Source organism: Halichondria panicea, chromosome 10 (genome assembly GCF_963675165.1).
Source record: "Halichondria panicea chromosome 10, odHalPani1.1, whole genome shotgun sequence".
NCBI lineage: Eukaryota > Metazoa > Porifera > Demospongiae > Suberitida > Halichondriidae > Halichondria > Halichondria panicea.
The window spans coordinates 6,298,101-6,313,583 of NC_087386.1; the positions used below are offsets into that span (position 1 = coordinate 6,298,101).

At 46.9% G+C, this 15,483-nt stretch overlaps 3 protein-coding genes across 4 annotated transcripts in view; 2 read left to right on the plus strand and 1 right to left on the minus strand.

Annotated features, from left to right (window-relative positions):
- Nucleotides 1-15,483, minus strand: part of LOC135342577 (serine/threonine-protein phosphatase 6 regulatory ankyrin repeat subunit B-like) — a 171,395-nt gene that overhangs the window by 49,225 nt on the left and 106,687 nt on the right. The window contains exon 29 of the mRNA XM_064539325.1: nucleotides 1,555-1,653. Within this exon, the coding sequence (XP_064395395.1) occupies nucleotides 1,555-1,653 (99 nt within the window). The remainder of the gene's footprint in view (nucleotides 1-1,554; nucleotides 1,654-15,483) is intronic.
- The window catches only part of LOC135342789 (probable inactive glycosyltransferase 25 family member 3), a 73,422-nt gene that overhangs the window by 27,274 nt on the left and 30,665 nt on the right, over nucleotides 1-15,483 (plus strand). The window contains exons 3-5 of one of the 2 annotated variants that reach the window (XM_064539651.1): nucleotides 8,410-8,474; nucleotides 13,792-13,868; nucleotides 13,955-14,061. In XM_064539651.1, coding sequence (XP_064395721.1) covers nucleotides 8,410-8,474; nucleotides 13,792-13,868; nucleotides 13,955-14,046 — 234 coding nt within the window. In that variant the 3' untranslated portion in view covers nucleotides 14,047-14,061. Of the gene's footprint in view, nucleotides 1-8,409; nucleotides 8,475-13,791; nucleotides 13,869-13,954; nucleotides 14,062-14,337; nucleotides 14,471-15,483 lie in introns of both variants that reach the window. The other variant, XM_064539652.1, reaches the window with a different exon arrangement.
- The window catches only part of LOC135342713 (procollagen galactosyltransferase 1-like), a 108,125-nt gene continuing 101,272 nt past the window's right edge, over nucleotides 8,631-15,483 (plus strand). Inside the window, exon 1 of the mRNA XM_064539543.1 lies at nucleotides 8,631-8,741. The gene's annotated coding sequence lies outside the window, so the exon portion shown is untranslated. The remainder of the gene's footprint in view (nucleotides 8,742-15,483) is intronic.

The window sequence follows — 15,483 nt, forward strand, 5'->3', positions numbered from 1 at the left end:
AATTGAATATTCCATTGTGATGACGTTTACGGGTTCAGCGACAGATCTATGTCTAAACTATACTACTCTTGCGATTTTATTCACTGAAATTCGCGAAAATTTCCCGCTATACGGTATAGAAAGTTAAATAGAAGGTTGCCATCTGATAGCATTCTGATAGCTACCCCTAGCCTGCTATGTTAACAAAATACTCTTAGACTACATTACATCATCTGTAATTGATCTGATTGGCTAAAAACAGTAGATTACATGGAAGCATAATCTACAAGAAGGTACTTATTCTACAGGAAATGGGCACATATTCTACAGGAAGTGTACACATATTCTACAGGAAATGGACGCATATTCTACAGGAAGTGACAAATAATTTGCAGGAAGCTCTCAAAAGTTGGAATGAAATTTTTAGTGAAAGTGACAAGAAGATGACAAAAACATTATAAAAAACACAGAATGCGATAGTTTGTTCAGTCAATATCCATTCTTGTTTTGCTTTTTCCAGTTGGGCATGGGCAAGGGGGGCCAGGAAGCATTAAAAACACTTTAGCAGTCGCTTGATACTTTCTATTGAGTTTTTTAAGGTTCCATGCCGGTCCAGTCTGCTCTATACCCCCCTCTACTCCACCACAGAGCTTCATTCTTCTTCTTGTAGTGTTGCAGTCGGTTCTAGCATAGTTCTAGGTTCTTTTTACTTGTCTGTTCTTTCCAGTATAATCAGGAAGCGTTTCACAAGCTTTACTAAGTCTTACTGTAGTTTTTCATTGTTTTGAAGCCGTCTTCTTGTCTTTTTCTGTCAACTGGTGTCTCTCACAGCTCTCCAGCTTGTCCAGCTCGCACAAATTTAATTTCTGTTGCTACACACCAAACCTGGCTTTTTATAACCACGCCTCGCGCATGCGCAATGAAGTCCAAGTTAGATAGACCACACCCACTCGTAGAATATGCGTCTTAGTAACCACCTTGGTTACGGTTAGATTCCCTCGGCTTGCGCCTCGGGCTAACCGCAACCGCGGAAGTTACATAGACGCATATTCTACTCTTAGGTGTAGTCTATCCTATACATAACTAGCTACAGTGTGGATGACAATCGTCTGAAAGGATCGAGTGAAGGCTGACAGAAAATAGCTGTACAACAAGCCTATAGTTCTGTCTCTAGCTAGCTAGCTATATATAGCTCTGTGTAGGACTTTCAAATTGTATTCTTGGTCAGGATATTTTTTCACTGATAAAAATAGGGATTTACAGGAATAATATCCATGCGCAAGCAGTCAGTGGCAGTCCTTATCTTTAATGGAAGCTGAGGTTCAGTGACGGAAACAGTTACCTCTAGGTCTAAACTATACTACCCTTGAGCCTTAGTCAAAGTTATTGTGCATTACATTGTAATGCAATTAAAAGAGAGATCACGAGATGCGTGTCGTACCTCGGTACACCAACTACCAGTGCTCTCTACACAAACATGACTAGCTCTGGTGTCTAATGGACCAGGTCAACAGAACATGGGGAGGCTCTGTGGCTAGTGGCCTCTGAGATGTGTGTACAGCTACTTACACTCACCTCTTCGGGTACATCAACATTAGCCCCAGCATCGATTAGGAGCTCCATACATTTCTGGTGACCACTGAAACTGGCTGTCCAAAGAGGGGTCGCTCCCGACTGTACATAGGAGGAAAACAATGTAAACAGCATGTTGTGGGAAATGTGTTTGTACAACAAAACCAACCTTGGTCTGAGTGTTGACTGTAGCCTTGGCTGCTAAGAGGACCCTCACTATCTCATCATGTCCATTCCTACTGGCTACATACAGAGCTGTCTGGTTGTTCTGTTATAGACCATAAACCATATAATTATATATAACAGCAACTGGACCAGCTAATTGTACACTCTCCACTACTCAGTCCACTCATACACAGAGGTACATGTAGCCTCGTTCCCAAGCCAATTTTTTTGTATGGAATGGAAGGGAGGAAAGTGCGGCCTGGTGTCTACTGATAGTGCGCATGCGCTTAGTTATGCTGTAAAATATGGGTAATCCCCTTCTTTTCCCCCTATCTACCGTGCTGTGCTTCTATTGTGTTGATCAAGAAGGCTTGCACACTAGTCTGAAGCCAGAAGAGCCTCTCGTCTACTTCACGACAGTTGTATGGTCGGAATGTCTGAGCTTGGAAGGACTGGCTATAGCAAGTCTTTGTGCATGCTTCCTATGGTACTTTAACTGCTGCTTGAGAAGACAACTATATGACCATCGTAGAACTAGAGACTACTGGCCTCAGACTTCAGACTAAGTGTACCAGCTTTCTTGGCCAACGCAATAGAGGGCATAAGCCATAGCTTCAGTATGGAAGTACGTATTACGGAACATATTCCTAGTAAACGGACTAGTTTGCAAAAGTTTTACATTAGTGCACGATTACCATGCGCACTAACACCCAAGCAATGGACACCACGCCTTTTCCCCCTTCGAAAAAAGCGGCCTAGGAATGAGACTAACACAGAGGTGACAGTACACACACTCAACCATGGAATCAGCAGAGTACACAAACACCACCATGCAGCGTGACTCACATTATTCTTGTTGTAAACGTCAGCCTTGGCCTCCAACAACATTCTAACAACTCCACAGACCATTCTTACTGGCCATGTACAATGCTGTGGTCCCATCCTGTACAGAGAGTCAAGATAGTACAGATCCACTCATTACACATTATCACTCATACAATATCACATGACTATCTACACTAATGTCAGGGCAGAGGAGGTACGACACTTATTTAATTGAATCTTCATTTGTGATGACGTTTGTTTAGCTGGTAGTTAAGGTTACGGTATACTGTTCCACCCACGCTCAAATCTGCGTGGGTGTTCAATGTAGTTCAGCTAGTAAAATGGCTCTCATCTGGCAATGGTTACTCTGCGTTAATTCCAGGCACCAGGAAACCCCTCCTTACCGTATACTCTGCTGTTTCTTATTATACGAATAAAGGGGCAGGTGACTCAAAGAGTTCTTCCCAAGAGAGTAAGTTACAACAAAGTTACGGCTATTTTTCTAGCTGTTTTTGTAGGCTAATATGGCGACTGTAGAGTAGTAACAAGGATATATTTTTTGCTGTAAGGTCTCTATGAACAAGATCTCTTCAAGTCGCCCTCCAGTAAGTCTTCAGGCATCGAATACTGGTCAGAAAGACAACCTAGAAGCTATGCAGTCAACAAAATTTGATGACAAAATACTCAGTTTTTCCAGCTGACCTCAGACCACTTTATTGGATTACAAGACATATAAACTCTGAGTTATTATTGTAGCTAGCATTGTTCCATGTTCTCTTTCCATTGATAATCGTTGCAAGTTACAAAAATAACGTTGTGATGAAGAAATAAATATCTTATGAATCATTCATGAGCAATTAGTATACTGTAACCTTAACCGCGACCTTGTCACGACAAACTCTATAGGCCTGTAGAACGCTTGTAACTAGCTGTTTAGCTAGCTCTGTACGTTGCTCAAGGTCTCTATGGCTAGCTATAGTGTTTCTCCAGCTGAGGTCCTGGTTAGAACTCGTCCAGATGTATATGAAAGGTGCAGTGCTCTCAACATTTGTAGCAAGCATATCTCCTAACTGAATAGGGTTCACTGGGGTTCAGCGACGGAAACAGTTAGATCTATGTCTAAACTATACTACCCTTGAGCCTTAGTCACAGAATAATAGAGTTATTGTAGGGAACACACTACATTGAAAACCAATGTAAAAAAGATTGGAATGCAATTAAAAGAGAGATCACGATGCTGTTGTTACTGGCTACATGCATACAGAGTTGTCTGGTTGTCCTGTGTTATATAGACCATAAACCATAATTATAATTATGTATAACAGCAACTAGAGGGTTAGTGTAAAAGCTGGAATGCAGATATGGAACGGAACATGTAGCTGGCTGTAATCATCACATGACACCTGTTATTGGAAAGAGGATCAACAACTTACACACACTGTTGCACAGTGGTAGATATTGAGATAACAGTTTCATTGTTGAGAGTATAAATGTGGAATTTGCTGACTCCACAACCCAATGTGTGTGGAAATCAATGGCAAAAGGCTTGGTCAGTGTGTCTCTTCAACACGCACAAATCGTTTAAAGTTTCACCAAGGGCCAAAACTTTGCAGGCATGCAGATAGAAGAAAGGTATAGCTTTGGAGTGTTCTGTATAGCTATAGACTTCACACTCCACCTTACTTTGGGCACAACATAATTACTTCGCTAAGTCTATAGACACGTATAATTATGTGTATTTGTAATGTTCAATGTTGCTACTATAATTATACTCAGTCTACTTTTTTTACATAATAGTCTTCTAAAATTAGCTTTGTGTCTATAAAAGGATTCTGTAGCACTTTTTAGAAGTATTTAAGTCATACTATACTAAAAAAATACAGAGCACCATCAGCAGCTCTCTTTTTAGTCATTCCATTTTCCGTTCTATTCCGCATTCCAGCTTTACACTAACCCGCAACTGGACCAGCTAATCCACTACTCAATCCACTCTAGTAAATCTCACCTTATTTTGAACGTCAATTCCAGCCTTGGCAGCAATCAAGACTTCCACTGCCCTCACATGACCATTCTGAGCAGCTACCCACAATGCTGTGGTTCCAGTTGTCTGTACGGAGTCAAGATAGTACAGATCCACTCATTACACAATATCAATACCAGTGTTCTCTACACAAACATGACTAGCTCTGGTGTCTAATGGACCAGGTCAACAGAACATGGGGAGGCTCTGTGGCTAGTGGCCTCTGAGATGTGTGTATAGTAGCCTCAATTCCAGGCCGCATTAAAATACGGCCTGGTACCTTCAGAATATGGGTAATCGTACTACGAACATAAAACCTTAGTACCCGTAATTTAGTCCCTTTACTAAGAATATGTTCTGTAATATTTTATCTCCATACTGAGTTCCGTGAAGCTGTATCTATTGCTTAGAAGGCTTGAACACTAGTTTGGAGGCTCTCATCTACGTCTACGATGGTCCTATAGCCAGGTTGTCTTTGCAAGAAGCAGTCAAGAGGCACCATACACTTCCCATAGCCTGTACAGATCTAAGCGAAGACATCCTGACCATACAGCCGTCATAGAGGTGGATGAGAGCCTCTTCTAGCTTCAGACTAGTGTGAAAGCCTTTTGGAACAACGCAATAGAGAGCTAAGCTAATGTACATAGATAGAAAGAAAGAAAAGAAGGGATTCCCCAGATTCTGGAGAATAAACTATCACGTGCTCACTATCACCATGCAATAAGTACCAGGCCATACTTTAATCGGCCTGGAATCGAGGCTATGTGTATATAGCTACTTACACTCACCTCTTTGGGTACATCAACATAGGCCCCAGCATCGATTAGGAGCTCCATACATTTCTGGTGACCATCGAAACTGGTTGTCCAAAGAGGGGTTTCTCCCCACTGTACATAGGAGGAAACATTGTAAACAGCATGTTGTGGGAAATGTGTTTGTACAACAAAACCAACCTTGTTCTGAGTGTTGACTGTAGCCTTGGCTGCTAAGAGGACCCTCACTATCTCATCATGTCCCTTGTCACTGGCCCAGTAAAGAGCAGTCCGACCATCCTGTAGAGGCAATATCATCAACCAACGGACATATTGGCACTGTAGACAGTATTCCCCTTACCTTGTCTGCCTGGTTGGGATCAGCCCCACACTCCAGTAGCTCCAGAACCACACCCACATCACCCGTCTTACAAGCTTCCAGAAATTCCTGGGAGAAAATACACTCTCAGTAAACACACCCAAAAGATGGAATGACACAAATTGTATGTACATGTTATATACTGTTCAAGATTCTATAGCCACCCACACAGAAGTACCAGCATACAGTCGACACTAACACTATATAAGCTGACAATGCACATTTGATACCTCCACCCACTCACTCACGTACCATTCTGGGGTGCTGTAGACACAGCTTTCTGAGTGAGACAATCACTTCGTCAACTGATGGTCTCTTTTGAGGTCGGTCATGGAGGCAGCTAACAACAAGAGGATAAAGAGCGTGTTTCTCCCCCATTTTGTCACCATGGACAGCAGTGCTTCGACGCATGAGCTCCTCCTTTCCTCTGATAGAGTGGAAATAGTTGCGAACACTTTGAGGTACGTTCTTGACTTTAGGGAAATCACCGATAACAGTGTGAATGATGAGATGACCGAATGAGAAGATGTCCAGCTTGGTAGTGTAGGTGGGTGGCTCCACATGACACTCGGGAGGCATGTAACTTGGATTTCCCGGGATATTCGTCAGAACATGAGTCAATCTCTCCAGATCAACATACCTGTAAATGAACATTAGTTTTTACATATCTGCCTTTGTTTTCCCACATTAAGTAATTCTCATTTTGTCTCTAAAAAACAACATTCTCCTTTGTTGCAAACAAACAAACAAACATACCTGGAGACACCCAGGTCTCCGATCTTGGCAGTGAGGTCCTCAGTGAGCAGGATGTTGGGAGCAGTGAGGTCACGATGGATGAGGGGAGGGGTCAGACAGTGGAGGTAGTGAAGGCCCTTGGATACATCATACAGGATATGGATTCTAGTGGCGATATTCGTATCTCGATGGGTTTCAACAAAATTGGCCAAGTCGGTATGAAGCCTCTCCATTATTAGACTGATGTCGTTCTTATCGCGGCCGTAATTGACTCCAACGAAACCTACTATGTTGGGGTGACGTAAAACACTCAGAATATGACATTCATTTCTGAACTTTGTCACAATGCTCTCCCTCTGTCCAAGGGATTGCTCTTGGAGCAATATGTGGTGTAGTTTCTTGGCAATGCAGTCTCTTCCATTCACGGTCACTCTAAAGACACAGCCATAAGCCCCTGAGCCAGCTTGGTTCTCCTCTAGACCCAATCCTTCCACCTGGACCACCAGAGCATCAAGGTCACTTCTTGTAGCCATTCTGGAGTTTTGCAGAAAAAGGGGAGTATCTCGTTGTGTTCGTTGGTCATATGACACATTTTCCTACTGCGCATGCCCAAATAATTGGTGTTCAGTAACATGTGCTTCTGTTGTTTTTGATCGTTTATTTGCTTGCTATACAACTAGTACATCAAAACGTATAATCTTTACCAAACCAGACACAAAAATAAATTCAAGGACTTGCATCAGAGGACTTGCATGATGTGTCTTGGGCCATGGCGAATGGAGAATCTAAAGACCTACTGTATAGGCAACACAATTCATGGTAAGTGTGAGTACCCTCCCACCCTACAATAGATACCTCCATCAGCTGGCTAAGATATCATTGTCACTACTCTCATGTGTCTGGATCTGAGAGGCGTCAGATCTTCTAAGTCACGTACCTTTCAACGGCCATCTAGCTAGCTAGCTGCATATATCTGTGGATTTTATCATTTCAGTCTGTTATTATTGTGAACAGAATTGTACCTTATTATCTCAGCTACCCCACCACTAGATACCTCACACACACACATCTTGAGTATCAGAGTGTCTAATCTTGTCCCTGTCTCACAGATTGTTTCGTTCTCCTACTTTCTTTGGGATTGCCGGAGGAGTGACTGACAGTGACTGTGTGTACTCTGTCCTGCCCCTCTACCATTCCCACGGCCTCGCACACAGTGGAGGGCCTATGATCTACACAGGAGCTACTCTCGTCATTAGGAAAAAGTTCTCTGCCAAACACTTTTGTACCGATAGTGCAAAGTACAACTGCACTGTGAGTTGGCTAATTGACTGGGGCTGACCCACTTACATTAATGTCTTAGATAGACAGTACGTGTTGTTATGCTTTCAGCTATTCTTACCTTTGCTTTCACTACACAACTTGAGCTATGTATCACTGTGTACGGGTGACATCACTTCATTTATATCCACTTACTCCCCCACTGTGCAGATGGTGTGCACGATTGGGGAGTTGAATCGCTACGTGTTGGCCCAACCCCCTGCCTGTATCCGAATCTTGACCCCTTCGAGGAGCATGACGAGAGGTTCGTCCATGTAGCCCAGCTGAGACAGGAAGGTCTGGAGGCGGCCAGGCGTTCAGGGGCAGACTACCTCTTTGTGAGTTATCAGTGTGGTCATCTCTAGCCTCGTTCCCGGCCCATCTATTGTAACGACCTAGCTAGGCTATCTCTAGACGTACCATTAAGATACAGTGAAACCTGTCTATAGTGGTCACCCTGTAAGCAGGTCACCCTCTATAATACAGCCAGGTTAATGAGGCCCAAAGTCTCCATAGCATGTGTTTGGACCTGTGTTAACAGGCCACCTCTTTATTTCAACCACTGTTAGTCTGCCCAAGACAGTAGTAGATACAGTTTTAGTTATTGCAATTTTGGTATCCACAGTATCTAGCTCAGATTAACTATACAATTGTTGTTTATCCAGCGGCTAGACTGTGACAACTTTCTGGTGAACAACAGGACACTACGGATTCTGATGGATCAGCAAAGGTAAGTCAATGCATGTACAGTCCATAGGGAGGGGATAACTTGTCTATATGTACGAGGCTTGCACTGAGTACATTATTTTCTGACCTGTGCACTTTATTATGGTACATGTATGTACATGTAGAACAAGTTTGAATTGTCCCCTTCCCTCCACTGTAGATCTGCCTATGCACATTCTGAACACCGAGGTGTTTGGGTTCAGAGGACTATGAGAGCCTGGACTATGAGAGCCTGGACCACGCTGCCTCCTCTTTCAGCTGGACAACCTTGGTAGGCCTCTACTTGCCCACTAGACACTCTCTGTATCACTAATGTTTTGCGAGCATCAAACATAATTATGCAAACTTGGCGAGGGTTGATCAATTCCCAACAATAAAATCGCAAAACCTAAATTATAACTAGTAAATACACACGATCCTTGCCAGAACGCAATAGTTAGATCTAGCAAAGGGTCTGCTCATTTGCTAAGGTTTTTCACCAACAAAATAATTATTCTAGTAATAGGCTCCCCCCACACAGTGGACCACCCCCTTACACTGCATTAGTGTGTGTGTTGTCTCCCCCCACACAGTGGACCACCCCCCTATACTGCATTAGTGTGTGTATTGTCTCCCCCCCACACAGTGGACCACCCCCCCTATACTGCATTAGTGTGTGTGTTGTCTCCCCCCACACAGTGGACCACCCCCCTATACTGCATTAGTGTGTGTTGTCTCCCCCCACACAGTAGACCACCCCCCTATACTGCATTAGTGTGTGTGTTGTGTCCCCCCACACAGTGGACCTAGTGTGCGTGTTGTCTCCCCCCACACAGTGGACCACCCCCCTATACTGCATTAGTGTGTGTATTGTCTCCCCCCACACAGTGGACCACCCCCTGCATTAGTGTGTGTATTTTCTCCCCCCACACAGTGGACCACCCCCCTATACTGCATTAGTGTGTGTATTGTCTCCCCCACACAGTGGACCACCCCCCTATACTGCATTAGTGTGTGTGTTGTCTCCCCCCACACAGTGGACCACCCCCTACACTGCATTAGTGTGTGTGTTGTCTCCCCCCACACAGTGGACCACCCCCCTATACTGCATTAGTGTGTGTGTTGTCTCCCCCCACACAGTGGACCACCCCCCTATACTGCACTAGTGTGTGTATTGTCTCCCCCCACACAGTGAATCACCCCCCTATACTGCATTAGTGTGTGTGTTGTCTCCCCCCACACAGTGGACCACCCCCCTATACTGCACTAGTGTGTGTATTGTCTCCCCCCACACAGTGGATCACCCCCCTATACTGCATTAGTGTGTGTGTTGTCTCCCCCCACACAGTGGACCACCCCCCTATACTGCATTAGTGTGCGTATTGTCTCCCCCCAAACAGTGGACCACCCCCCTATACTGCATTAGTGTGTGTGTTGTCTCCCCCCACACAGTGGACCACCCCCCTATACTGCATTAGTGTGCGTGTTGTCTCCCCCCACACAGTGGACCACCCCCCTATACTGCATTAGTGTGCGTGTTGTCTCCCCCCACACAGTGGACCACCCCCCTATACTGCACTAGTGTGTGTATTGTCTCCCCCCACACAGTGGACCACCCACCCTATACTGCATTAGTGTGTGTGTTGTCTCCCCCCCACACAGTGGACCACCCCCCTATACTGCATTAGTGTGTGTGTTGTCTCCCCCCACACAGTGGACCACCCCCCTATACTGCACTAGTGTGTGTATTGTCTCCCCCCACACAGTGGATCACCCCCCTATACTGCATTAGTGTGTGTATTGTCTCCCCCCACACAGTGGACCACCCCCCTATACTGCATTAGTGTGCGTGTGTTGTCTCCCCCCACACAGTGGACCACCCCCCTATACTGCATTAGTGTGCGTGTTGTCTCCCCCCACACAGTGGACCACCCCCCTATACTGCACTAGTGTGCGTGTTGTCTCCCCCCACACAGTGGACCACCCCCCTATACTGCACTAGTGTGTGTGTTGTCTCCCCCCACACAGTGGACCACCCCCCTATACTGCATTAGTGTGTGTGTTGTCTCCCCCCACACAGTGGACCACCCCCCTATACTGCATTAGTGTGTGTGTTGTCTCCCCCCACACAGTGGACCACCCCCCTATACTGCACTAGTGTGTGTGTTGTCTCCCCCCACACAGTGGATCACCCCCCTATACTGCATTAGTGTGTGTGTTGTCTCCCCCCACACAGTGGACCACCCCCCTATACTGCATTAGTGTGTGTGTTGTCTCCCCCCACACAGTGGACCACCCCCCTATACTGCATTAGTGTGCGTGTTGTCTCCCCCCACACAGTGGACCACCCCCCTATACTGCATTAGTGTGTGTGTTGTCTCCCCCCACACAGTGGACCACCCCCCTATACTGCATTAGTGTGTGTGTTGTCTCCCCCCACACAGTGGACCACCCCCCTATACTGCATTAGTGTGTGTGTTGTCTCCCCCCACACAGTGGACCACCCCCCTATACTGCACTAGTGTGTGTGTTGTCTCCCCCCACACAGTGGACCACCCCCCTATACTGCACTAGTGTGTGTGTTGTCTCCCCCCACACAGTGGACCACCCCCCTATACTGCACTAGTGTGTGTGTTGTCTCCCCCCACACAGTGGACCACCCCCTATACTGCATTAGTGTGTGTGTTGTCTCCCCCCACACAGTGGACCACCCCCCTATACTGCATTAGTGTGTGTATTGTCTCCCCCCACACAGTGGACCACCCCCCTATACTGCACTAGTGTGTGTATTGTCTCCCCCCACACAGTGGACCACCCCCCTATACTGCACTAGTGTGTGTATTGTCTCCCCCCACACAGTGGACCACCCCCCTATACTGCATTAGTGTGTGTTGTCTCCCCCCACACAGTGGACCACCCCCCTATACTGCACTAGTGTGTGTGTGTTGTCTCCCCCCACACAGTGGACCACCCCCCCTATACTGCATTAGTGTGTGTGTGTTGTCTCCCCCTACACAGTGGACCACCCCCCTATACTGCATTAGTGCGTGTTGTCTCCCCCCCACACAGTGGACCACCCCCCTATACTGCATTAGTGTGTGTGTTGTCTCCCCCCACACAGTGGACCACCCCCCTATACTGCATTAGTGTGTGTTGTCTCCCCCCACACAGTGGACCACCCCCCTATACTGCATTAGTGTGTGTTGTCTCTCCCCACACAGTGGACCACCCCCCTATACTGCATTAGTGTGTGTGTGTTGTCTCCCCCTACACAGTGGACCACCCCCCTATACTGCATTAGTGCGTGTTGTCTCCCCCCCACACAGTGGACCACCCCCCTATACTGCATTAGTGTGTGTGTGTTGTCTCCCCCCACACAGTGGACCACCCCCCTATACTGCATTAGTGCGTGTTGTCTCCCCCCCACACAGTGGACCACCCCCCTATACTGCATTAGTGTGTGTGTGTTGTCTCCCCCCACACAGTGGACCACCCCCTTATACTGCATTAGTGTGTGTTGTCTCCCCCCACACAGTGGACCACCCCCCTATACTGCATTAGTGTGTGTGTGTTGTCTCCCCCTACACAGTGGACCACCCCCCTATACTGCATTAGTGCGTGTTGTCTCCCCCCCACACAGTGGACCACCCCCCTATACTGCATTAGTGTGTGTGTGTTGTCTCCCCCCACACAGTGGACCACCCCCCTATACTGCATTAGTGCGTGTTGTCTCCCCCCCACACAGTGGACCACCCCCCTATACTGCATTAGTGTGTGTGTGTTGTCTCCCCCCACACAGTGGACCACCCCCCTATACTGCATTAGTGTGTGTTGTCTCCCCCCCACACAGTGGACCACCCCCCTATACTGCATTAGTGTGTGTTGTCTCCCCCCACACAGTGGACCACCCCCCTATACTGCATTAGTGTGTGTGTATTGTCTCCCCCCACACAGTGGACCACCCCCCTATACTGCATTAGTGTGTGTATTGTCTCCCCCCACACAGTGGACCACCCCCCTATACTGCATTAGTGTGTGTTGTCTCCCCCCACACAGTGGACCACCCCCCTATACTGCACTAGTGTGTGTGTTGTCTCCCCCCACACAGTGGACCACCCCCTAATCTGCATTAGTGTGTGTTGTCTCCCCCCACACAGTGGACCACCCCCCTATACTGCATTAGTGTGTGTTGTCTCCCCCCACACAGTGGACCACCCCCCTATACTGCATTAGTGTGTGTGTGTTGTCTCCCCCCACACAGTGGACCACCCCCTAATCTGCATTAGTGTGTGTTGTCTCCCCCCACACAGTGGACTACCCCCCTATACTGCATTAGTGTGCGTGTTGTCTCCCCCCACACAGTGGACCGCCCCCCTATACTGCACTAGTGTGTGTGTTGTCTCCCCCCACACAGTGGACCACCCCCCTGTACTGCATTAGTGTGTGTATTGTCTCCCCCACACAGTGGACCACCCCCCTATGCTGCACTAGTGTGTGTATTGTCTCCCCCCACACAGTGGACCACCCCCCTATACTGCATTAGTGTGTGTATTGTCTCCCCCCACACAGTGGACCACCCCCCTATACTGCATTAGTGTGTGTGTATTGTCTCCCCCCACACAGTGGACCACCCCCCTATACTGCATTAGTGTGTGTATTGTCTCCCCCCACACAGTGGACCACCCCCCTATACTGCATTAGTGTGTGTTGTCTCCCCCCACACAGTGGACCACCCCCCTATACTGCACTAGTGTGTGTGTTGTCTCCCCCCACACAGTGGACCACCCCCTAATCTGCATTAGTGTGTGTTGTCTCCCCCCACACAGTGGACCACCCCCCTATACTGCATTAGTGTGTGTTGTCTCCCCCCACACAGTGGACCACCCCCCTATACTGCATTAGTGTGTGTGTGTTGTCTCCCCCCACACAGTGGACCACCCCCTAATCTGCATTAGTGTGTGTTGTCTCCCCCCACACAGTGGACTACCCCCCTATACTGCATTAGTGTGCGTGTTGTCTCCCCCCACACAGTGGACCGCCCCCCTATACTGCACTAGTGTGTGTGTTGTCTCCCCCCACACAGTGGACCACCCCCCTGTACTGCATTAGTGTGTGTATTGTCTCCCCCACACAGTGGACCACCCCCCTATGCTGCACTAGTGTGTGTATTGTCTCCCCCCACACAGTGGACCACCCCCCTATACTGCATTAGTGTGTGTATTGTCTCCCCCCACACAGTGGACCACCCCCCTATACTGCACTAGTGTGTGTATTGTCTCCCTCCACACAGTGGACCACCCCCCTATACTGCATTAGTGTGCGTATTGTCTCCCCCCACACAGTGGACCACCCCCCTATACTGTACAGTCAGTACATCTCCAGACCACCCCCTGTCAAGAACAACTTGGGGTTGGACGCGGTAAGCTGTCTCTACTATTACAGTTATGTTGTATGTGTACGGAAATCATAAAAGTTCACTGATAATTTCCAAACAATATTTGGTAGGTGTTCATGATTGGACTAGTACGGAGGCCAGAAAGAAGGAACCGGATGATTTTAAGCCTGGACGAGCTCAACTTCAACTACACCCTCTTTGATGCTGTCGATGGAAGGTGAGAGAAAATTAATAATTATACATCGTATGGAGTAAGGTTTTAGATAGTGGCTTATCACGTCCAACCCCAAATTGTCATTGAGAGAGGGTAGTCTTGAGATGTACTGCATGGTGTAGAGTATAGGTTCACTGTGTGTGAGGGGAGACATAACTGGCTGTACAATACAGAGGGATGGGGGAGGAGACAATACACACTAATTGATACACAAGGATGTGGTGGGGAACTCATGTTTAAAAGAACCTCTTTTGTTTATTTTATATCTGGCCACTACAGACAGTTGAATCAGAGCTACCTGGACAGTATGGGCATCAAGTACCTACCTGGCTGGAAGGACCCTTGGAGAGAACGACCTATGACCTTTGGAGAGTTTGGCTGTTCCCTTAGTCACCACACGATATGGCAGCAGGTGAGTGGGCGTTAGTGGACACTTGTTGATGTGTACAGAAAGTATTGCTACCTGTTGCATTGTGGGCACTTGTAACTGTGTGAAACCTGTCTAATGTGGTCACCCTCTACATTTGTATAATAGTACAGCCAGGTTAATGTGCTCCTAAGTCTCCTGTGTGCGGACACAAATATTAGCTGTTTGAGCAAACTAGACACTTTCATGAACTGCTTTAACTGATAATGAGGCAGTGGGTTGAAAAATAATAAACTACTTGTCTTCAAAGGCGACAAAAAACACTGTTTTCTAATCGATCCAATCGTTGCTTTGTAGAATCCCCATAATGTTAAAGTCATTACAATAAAAAGTTAATTGCGTGTCCGTTATGTCAACGCACGAGATGAATGCTCTACTGAGCATCTTGTTATAATAGCCACTGTTGGTCAGTCCAAGGGTGACCAGTATAGACAAGTCTTACTGTACCTCTCTTGCCCCCCAGATGATGACAGAGGGTCTGGATCAAATCCTGATTCTGTAGGATGATGTCGTGTTTGAGCCCTACTTCCGACATGACCTCACTAGAGTGCTGGAAGAGTCCAATCGGATCACACCAAACTGGGACCTCATGTGAGAGCTCTGGAGGTATACAGTCTATTATTATACGCAATGTCCGTATCTCGTTAGTCCAATCTTTGCTTACAAGTAGTTCAGTGCAACACCATAAATAAGGCACACCTTATAATCAGCTGACAGTAGTCTAGAAGTAAGAAAATTGCTGTCTAATTTCCTTGAACTATAACCATGCAAGTTTGGATTGTCCAAGTTACAACAAATTAACGCTAGATTGTTGTATATAGAGATGCATTTCATGATACAGGGGATGGTCTTCTTCACTGGGCCTGTGACCGTGGCAACCTGAACATGGTGAAACTACTTGTGAAGAGGGGAGCAGATGTTAATATTGAGGACACAGACAATCAGACACCTCTTCATTATGGTGAGAGATGGAGTATTCCTTTACAGAGGGTGCTTGT